The sequence below is a fragment of the Cebus imitator genome, unplaced genomic scaffold, assembly GCF_001604975.1.
Source record: "Cebus imitator isolate Cc_AM_T3 unplaced genomic scaffold, Cebus_imitator-1.0 Scaffold812, whole genome shotgun sequence".
NCBI lineage: Eukaryota > Metazoa > Chordata > Mammalia > Primates > Cebidae > Cebus > Cebus imitator.
The window spans coordinates 267,249-276,565 of record NW_016108127.1 but is presented as its reverse complement, the minus strand read 5'-3'; the positions used below and the strand labels follow the sequence as shown (position 1 = coordinate 276,565).

The window sequence follows — 9,317 nt, the reverse complement described above, 5'->3', positions numbered from 1 at the left end:
AAATGACAAAGTTTACATGTTAACGTTAAAACTGAAAATTCACAGTGAAGATATAATACTTAGGAATATTTATGCACAAATCACCATAGCATCCACCTTCGTAAGGCCAAAAAGTATGGAGGCGTTGAACCACGGTAGTAATAGGAGATTTAATACATGGCAAGTCTCAGTACAAGGCAAATCCGGTGGTACAATAAAGAGAAGTATACAGAAAATCTAAACAACATAATTCATAAGATACATTGTATGTGTGTATATACACATAGGCATAGATACACACACACATGCACGCATAACTCTACACCTTGGAAATGAAGGATAAACCACCTTGTCAGAAGCTGATGGCACGTTAATGAAACACGATTATAATTATCTCACAGTGAAGACCTCATTAATTTCCATGAAGTAGAAATATTACACCCAACCCTTTGCAATCGTGGTGAAACAAAAGTAGAACTTACTAACAGAAACTGAAATCAGAAAGGGTCTTCTACTTAGAAAAAAAAAATGTTTAAGCCTTCTGTTAAGCAAATGTTGAGATAAAAAGGAGACACAAACTGAAGTTACAGAAATATTTAAGAAGAGTGACAATGGGCGCTTACGTATGAGAATCTGTAGAAGATATTTAAAGCAGTGATTGGAGGCAGATTCAGACCGCTAAATACTCTGATCAGTAAAAATGAAAGAATAAAATTAAATAAATTAAAGCATTGCCTCAAAAATCTAATAGAAGAACAACCAGGGAATCCAAAAGAAACACAAATAAATAAATAATATAAAAGCAGAAATTGCCAGTCTTGGTGGCTCACACCTGTAATCCCATCACTTTGAGAGGCTGACGTGGCAGGATCACTTGAGGCCAGGAGATTGACACCAGCCTGGGCAACATAAGGAGGCCCTGCCTCTACAAAAATAATAATAATGATGACAATTCATTAGCTGGGCGTGATGGAACATGCCTGTAGTCCTACTTACTCAGGAGGCGGAGGTTGGAAGATAGCCTGAGACCAAGAGCTGGAGGCTGCAGTGAGCTATGATCACGCCACTGTACTCCAGACTGAGTGATCCAGGGAGACTCGGTCACTAAAATAAATGAATGAATGAATGAACGAGCTGAAATTGATAAGATACATAGTAGGAAATCAATATGTGTATATTTATTAGATCAACATCCTGTTTCATTTTAGTGGACAAACTCATTAGCTAGATTAATGAAAGAAGAAAGGGAGAGAGCACAAATACACAAAATAGTAAATGACAAATGATAATCATTTAAACAGAAAAAAAAAATGAGATTACTTTTGAAGCCCGTATGCAAATAAATTTTAAAATACACATGAAATTGATAATTTCCTAGGAAAATCAGATTATCAGTATTTTCACTCTAATGCTGGAAGGCTTAAATTGGCCAATTTTCATAGGAAAATTTATTAAGGAATGACTCCCACGGAGCACCTGGCTCACATGCTATTACAGGTGAATTCTAATAAACTTCAGAGATCAGATAGTATACCAGAGTACCAATGCTCTATAAATTATTCAACAGCCTTAAAAAGGAAATTTTCATAACTCCCTTGATGAAGCAAGTGTGACATGGGGAGATAAGTGTAGATGCAAAAAAGCTAGATAAAATATTAGTGAACAACATCCAACAACACATTTAAAAAATCCTAATATGCTTTGGCAAAGTAGGATTTATCCCATCAACGCAGGTTGGTTAGATATTAGAAAGTACCTTGATATCATTCACCATATTAATACAATTAAAGACAAATATCACATGGTTATCACCAGAGATGCTGAAAAAGCCTTTGGAAAATTCAACCCCTCTTTATGTTAAAAATTAGAAAAGCCTCAAGAAACTAGGGATCACAGGATGCTTTCTTAACATGAAAAAACATATATACCTAAGTCCGAATGCCAGTAACTTATTTATTGCGGTGGGGTGAGGGGGGACACTCAAAGTTTTCCCCGGGGATCAGGAACAAGGAATGCATGCCTACTACCTCGCACCTATTCAATCTTGTATTACAAGCCTTATAGTCAATTGACTAGAGAAATCAATCATTCTCACAGGAATGAATTTCAAGAGCTAAAAAGCACAGCAAAGGAAGGAATCAACAACGTGAAATGGCAACTTTCACATGGGAAAAAATAATTGCCAACCGTGTATATGAATAAGGGGTTAATATCCAAATTTTATAAGGAAATCATACAACTCTACGGCAGTAAAACAATCCAATTGAAACAATGGGCAGAGGGCCTGAATACATATTTCTCCAAAGAAGACGTACAAAATGACTAACAGGTATATGAAAAAGTACTCAACGTCATTAATCATCAGGAAAATGCTACTATGAGGCAACCCCTTACAACCATTAGGATAGTGATCATCAAAAAGCCAAGCGATAACACACATTGCTGAGGGTGTGGAGAAAAGGGGACCCTCGTACACTGCTGATGGGAATATAGATTGGGGCAACCATTACGGAAAACCGTATGGAGGTACCTAAAGAAATAGATTTCTTTTTTCTGTTTTAGAAATAAAATGGTAGTCCTACATTTTTCTATTTTAGAAAAAAATATGGTTGTGAAAAATAAAACTATTGTATGACTCAGCAACTCCTTTTCTGAGTGTCTACTCAAAGGAAATAAAATAACCACCTTTTAAATGTAGTTGATCTTTTAAAAGTACCTGAACTCCCATGTTCACTGCAGAATTAATCACAAGCCAAGATATGGAAACAAACTAGGTGTCCACGAAGGGACGGATGGGTACAGAAAATGTGTTGTATATTCACACTTATAAAAGGAGATCTTGCCACTTGCCAAAACATGGATGAACCTGGAGGACATTATGCTAAGTGAAATAAGCCAGATACAGAAAGAGAAATATTGCATAATCTCACTTATATGTGGAATCTGAAAAAATAAAAGTAAAATAAAACTCAAATATACAGAGGCCGAGAATGAAGCCGTGATTACCAGGGTCAGGGTGGGGGAGAAGGAGTGGGAGGAGGAAAGGGGGAGATGTAGGTCAGAGGATACAAAGTAGCAGATATGTAGGATGAAAGAGACTAGAGATCTAGTGTACAACATACAGAATACAGTTAATACAATTGTACTATTAAATAGGATGTGGCATTTCTGCTAAATGAATAGATTTTAGCACCCCCTGCTACCGAAACCAAAAATGGGTAACTATGTGACATAATGGGTATGTTCATTTGCTCCACTATAGTGATTGTTTTACTATTTATATCTGTCCCATAACAACATGTTGCATACGTTAGACATACACAATAAAACTTAACATTTTATAAAAGAAGTAAAGCCATCTCTATGTGCAGGTGATATTATAGTATACCTGAAAAACCCTGTAGAAACAATGATAAATCAACTGAAACAGTAAAAGAAGTCACTAAGTATTCTATTGACGATTTTTGCATCAATGTTCATCATAGATATTGGCCTGAAATTTTGTTTTTTACTTGTGTCTCTGCCAGGTTTTGGTATCAGGATGATGTTGGTCTCATAAAATGAGTTAGGGAGGATTCCCTTTTTCTATTGTTTGGAAAAGTTTCAGAAGGTATGGTACCAGCTCCTCTTTGTACCTCTGGTAGGATTCAGCTGTGAACCCATCTGGTCCTGGACTTTTTTTGCTTGGTAGGCTATTAATTGCTGCCTCAATTTCAGACCTTGTTATTGGTCTATAAAGAGATTCCACTTCTTCCTGGTTTAGTCTTGGGAGGGTGTAAGTGTCCAGGAAATTATCAATTTCTTCTAGATTTACTGGTTTATTTCCATGGAGGTGTTTACAGTGTTCTCTGATGGTAGTTTGTATTTCTGTGGGATCAGTGGTGATACCACCTTTATCATTTTTTACTACATCTATTTGGTTCTTCTCCCTTTTCTTCTTTATTAGTCTGGATGGCAGTCTATCTATTTTCTTGATCTTTTCAAGAAACCAGTTCCTGGATTCACGGATTTTTTGAAGATTTTTTTTGTGTCTCTATCTCCTTCGGTTCTACTCTGGTCTTAGCTGTTTCTTGTCTTCTGCCAATGAAATGCTGGCAAACTGAATCCAACAGCACATCAAAAAGCTTATCCCTCACAATCAAGTAGGGTTCATCCCTGGGATTCAAGGCAGGTTCAACATATGCAAATCTATCAACGTAATCCATCACGTAAGCAGAACCAAAGGCAAAAAACACATGATTATCTCAGCAGACGCAGAGAAGGCCTTTGACAAAATTCAACAGCCCTTTATGTGAAAAATTCTCGATAAACTAGGTACAGATGGAACATATCTCAAAATAATAAGAGCTATTTATGACGAACCCACAGCCAATATCATACAGAATGGGCAAAAACTGAAAGCATTCCCTTTGAAAACCAGCACGACACAAGGAGGTCCTCTCACACCACCCCTATTCAACATAGTATTGGAAGTTCTGGCCAGGGCAATCAGGCAAGAGAAAGAAATAAAAGATACTCAGTTAGGAAAAGAGGAAGTAAAATTGTTTCTATTTGCAGATGACATGATTGTATATTTAGAAAACCTCATTGTCCCAGCCCCAAATCTCCTTAGGCTGTTAAGCAACTTCAGCAAAGTCTCAGGATACAAAATCAATGTGCAAAAATCACACGTATTCTTACACACCAATAACAGACAGACAGAGAGCCAAATCATGAGTGAACTCCCATTCACAATTGCTACAAAGAGAATAAAATACCTAGAATACAGCTAACAAGGAATGTGAAGGACCTCTTCAAGGAGAGCTACAAACCACTGCTCAAAGAAATAAGAGAGGACACAAACAGATGGAAAAAAACATTCCATGCTCATGGTTAAGAAGAAGCAATATCATGAAAATGACCATACTGTCCAAAGTAATTTATAGATTCAATGCTATCCCCATCAAGCTACCATTGACTTTCTTCGCAGAATTGGAGGAAAAAACCAAAAAACAAAAAAACAAAACTTAAATTTCATATGGAACCAAAACAGAGCCCGCATAGTCAAGACAATACAAAACAAAAAGAACAAAGCTGAAGGCATCACACTACATAATTTCAAATGACACTACAAGGCTACAGTAATCAAAACAGCTTGGTACTGGTATCAAAACAGATATAAAGACCAATGGAACAGAACAGAGGCCTCAGATATAGCACCCCACATCTACAACCATCTGATGTTTGACGAACCTGACACAAACCAGCAATGGGGAAAGGATTACCTATTTAATAAATGGTGTTGTGGAAACTGGCTAGCCATATGCAGAAAGCTTAAACTGGATCCCTTCCTTACACCTTATACAAAAATTAACTCCATATGGATTAGAGACTTAAACATAAGACCTAAAACTATAAATACCCTAGAAGAAAACCTAGCCAATACCAGTCAGAACATAGGCATGGGCAAAGACTTCATGACTAAAACACCAAAAGCAATGGCAACAAAAGCCCAAATTGACAAATGGCATCTAATTAAACTAAAGAGCTTCTGCGCAGCAAAAGAAACTATCATCAGAACGAACAGGCAATCTACAGAATGAGAGAAAAGTTTTGGAATCTACTCATCTGACAAAGGGCTAATAACCAGAATCTACAAAGAACTTAAACAAATCTACAAGAAAAAAAAAAAAAATCATCGAAAACTGGGCAAAGGGCATGAACAGGCACTTTTCAAAAGAAGACCTTTAGGTAGCCAACAAACGTCTGAAAAAAAAGCTCATCATCACTGATCATTAGAGAAATGCAAATCAAAACCACAATGAGATACCACCTCATGCCAGTTAGACTGGCAATCATTAAAAAGTCAGGAAACAACAGATGCTGGAGACGATGTGGAGAAATAGGTACAGTTTTACACTGTTGGTGGGAGTGTATATTAGTTCAACCATTATGAAAGACAGTGTGGTGATCCCTCAAGGATCTAGAACCAGAAATACCATTTGACCTAGAAATACCATTTTACCCAGCAATCCCATTACCGGGTATATACCCAAAGGATTATAAATCATTCTAGTATAAAGACACATGCACACATATGTTTATTGTGGCACTGGTCACCGTAGCAAAGACTTGGAACCAACCCAAATGCCCATCAATGATAGACCAGATAAAGGAAATGAGGCACATATACACCATGGAATACTATGCAGCCATGAAAAGAAGATGAGTTAACATCCTTTGCAGGGGATGGATGAAGCTGGAAACCATCATTCTCAGCAAACTGACACAAGAACAGAAAAACAAACACCACACGTTCTCTCTCATAGGTGGGAGTTGAACAATGACACCACATGGACACAGGGAGGGGAACATCACACACCAGGGCCTGTCAGGGGGTGGGTGGCTAGGGGAGGGCTAGCATCAAGAGAAATACCTAATGTAGAGGACGGGTTGATGGGTGCAACAAGCCACCATGGCACGTGTATACGTATGTAACAAACCTGCACGTTCTGCACATGTACCCCAAAACTTAAAGTATAATTAAAAAGGGATGAAATACAATAGAAAGGAAAACATCTATGCAATCCAATATTTAGGATTCAAAGCCCGACATATCCAAATTAACCATAAACAAAACTAAGATGCAAAAGAGAAATACAACTTTATGAAGAAGAAGAAGAGAAAACCTGTCTGAAGAATTGTAAAGAGAGAGCATGAAGTGATTAGCCATACAGTTGAAGCTAATCACACCTTCAGAAAAGGGATACATAGAGAGTGGAGTGGAGAGTGGACCACTGAGCAATCCAGCTGGATTTGCCTCTCCTGTTAATCCCTAAACCTTGACCCTAGGTAATGTAGGCCAAAGTAGGCCTGATTTATAGAAAATTTATGGAAAAGATACTGGTGTAATTCACCTAGTTGGAAGAAGACTTGGAACCATCTTCGGAGCTACACTTCCTTTAAAAATCTTGCCATAAACAAGACCCAATCTTGTGGGTGGGGCCCAGTGTCTTAGCAGTTCCTTCTCAAAGCAGCGGGGAGAGAACTTCAATTGGCTCAGCTTGGTCAGGTGATCTCCTTTGACTTATCAGCTCCATGGGTGAGGGATGAGGCTAGATTGCTGCCCCTCCCGCTCCTGGAGCTGGGGGGAGGGGGAACAGGGAAGGAGGGGAGAGAAGGCGAGGGTGGGGAGGGTGAGGGGCGGGAAGGGTGGTGGGACAGGGGGATGGGAGTGTGTGAGGTGGAAAGGGAGGGTGTTCTGATTATAAGCCTGCCCCACCTGCTGAGATCATCTTAGGTGAAAAGTGAGCCACAATGTCATTGCATATGACCCCCGGCACTGGCCAGCCAGGGTTTCTTCTCTTTTTTCTTTTCTTTTTTTTTTTTTTTAATGGAGTGCATTGGCAGAATCCAGGCTCACTGCAATCTCAGCCTCCGGGGTTAAAGCAATTCTCCTGCCTCAGCCTCCCTAGTAGCTAGCATTAAAGGCACCTGCCACCATGCCCTACTGATTTCTGTATTTTCAGTAGAGATGGGGTTTCACCATATTAGCCAGGCTAGTCTCAAACTCCGGACCTCACGTGATCTGCCCGTCTCGGCCTCCCAACGTGCTGGGATCACTGGCGTGAGCCACCGTGTCCGGCCCCAGAGAGGGTTTCTACCAGTCCAGGCCTCAACACAGACAGTTACAAGTCCAAATTTAGGCCGGGCGTGGTGGCTCACGCCTGTAATCCCAGCACTTTGGGAGGCCGAGGCGGGTGGATCACGAGGTCAAGAGATCGAGACCATCCCGGCCAACATGGTGAAACCCCGTCTCTACCAAAAATTAGCTGGGCATGGTGGCGCGTGCCTATAGTCCCAGCTACTCGGTTGGCTGCAACAGGAGAATCACTGGAACCCGGGAGGCAGAGGTTGCAGTAAGCCGAGATTGTGCCACTGCACTCCATCCAGCAGCCTGGTGACAGAGCAAGACTTTATCTCAAAAAAAAAAAAAAAAAAAAAAAAAGAAAGTCCAAAGTTAGTGGGCATGTAGCAGGGGATGTTGACTTAAAAACTGCGTGGCCACTTGACGGCAAAAGGCTGTCAGATATTGGTGTCCCTGGTTCTCTGATATATTAAAGAAAGGACTGAGTCCTGACCAAAGATAGGAAAAATGTGTTTGTCTTCTGCAGTGAAGCCAATATAGCATCTACACTGAAACCTGACAAAGGCGGCACACAGGAGAAAACTTCCACCCATCTAACAATGCTATCAATTACAAGGCAGCCAATATTTGTTTGCATGTCCAACCCTCAGCCCACACTCCTGATTCCATTTCTTGCCTATTTGATTTTCTTTTCCTCACATTCATCTTTTGGAATACGATATATTTTACTCATATGCTGTTTTTGTTTTTCATTGTCTGTCTCCCATAGTGGAAAAATACAAATTCCAGAAGGGCGAATATCTTTGTCTATTGCTCATTAATGTATCCTAAGATCCTATAACAATGCCTGCTTCACGGGATAATTTGAATGAATAAATCAATTACTAATTAAATGAATTTTTCTCCAGCCACACTAGCCTCCTTTTTATTGCTCTAACATTATCTCAGCAAGCATACTCCCATACCATTCTGTGTTTTTCTGTAACAGCCTGGCCGAAGGTATCCCTATAGCGACCTTGCTTACTTGGTGTACGTCTCTGATCACATTATCAGACATGTGGTACTTTTCTTCATGACAGTCAGCGTGTCACCGTGTTGTTTTTATGTTTTGTTGTTTTCTATTACTCTAATTACAGGTAAAGATGCAGATCAGCTGTGTCTGTTTTAATTTTTGCAGTACAGTGTCATCTTTCAGTAGATGGGGTAATGAGCATCAGCTATCTTAGGATTGAATCCATGGCATTGCCACTCTGTAGCTAAATAACCTTGGCCAGGTAAACTCTTCCAAGGTTTTATTATCCATCTTTAAACTGGGAATAGTAATAAATTCAAGCTCATAAGGCTGTTGGTGGCATTTCATTAAGGTAGTTCATATACAGTTATGCACCACATAATGACTTTTTGGTCAATGATAGACCACATATATGATGGTGGTCCCATCATATTATAAGGTTATATGTTCAGAATCCTGTTCTGACATCATTCTAGCACACGAGATTGCTGGTTCACCTTGCCTCTTTACAGATGGCTGTGGTGGGAGCTAAACTTTTACCCTAGCCCCACTGACACATTTCCAATAAAAAAGGGGGCACCGATTCACAACACTTTGTTACCTCAGAGGTAGGGTGGGGGAGGGTAGGCACAGTTATTTGCTAGGCTTCAGGGAAAGGGCAACTGGACGGCTGACTCAATATTTTGTTGCTGCAGTGTG

The 9,317-nt window shown here is 39.7% G+C and overlaps 2 protein-coding genes across 3 annotated transcripts in view; both read right to left on the bottom strand.

Annotated features, from left to right (window-relative positions):
* Positions 1–816, bottom strand: part of LOC108297543 (melanoma antigen preferentially expressed in tumors-like) — a 6,069-nt gene extending 5,253 nt beyond the window's left edge. Inside the window, exon 1 of one of the 2 annotated variants that reach the window (XR_005198596.1) lies at positions 462–816. Coding sequence is in view for 1 of the 2 variants with exons in the window: in XM_037735438.1 (XP_037591366.1) it covers positions 85–87 (3 nt within the window). In the remaining variant the exon portion in view is untranslated. Of the gene's footprint in view, positions 1–84 lie in introns of both variants that reach the window. The other variant, XM_037735438.1, reaches the window with a different exon arrangement.
* LOC108297537 (nuclear RNA export factor 2-like) overlaps positions 1–9,317 on the bottom strand; it is a 58,626-nt gene that overhangs the window by 39,112 nt on the left and 10,197 nt on the right. Inside the window, exon 3 of the mRNA XM_037735452.1 lies at positions 976–1,083. Within this exon, the coding sequence (XP_037591380.1) occupies positions 976–1,083 (108 nt within the window). The remainder of the gene's footprint in view (positions 1–975; positions 1,084–9,317) is intronic.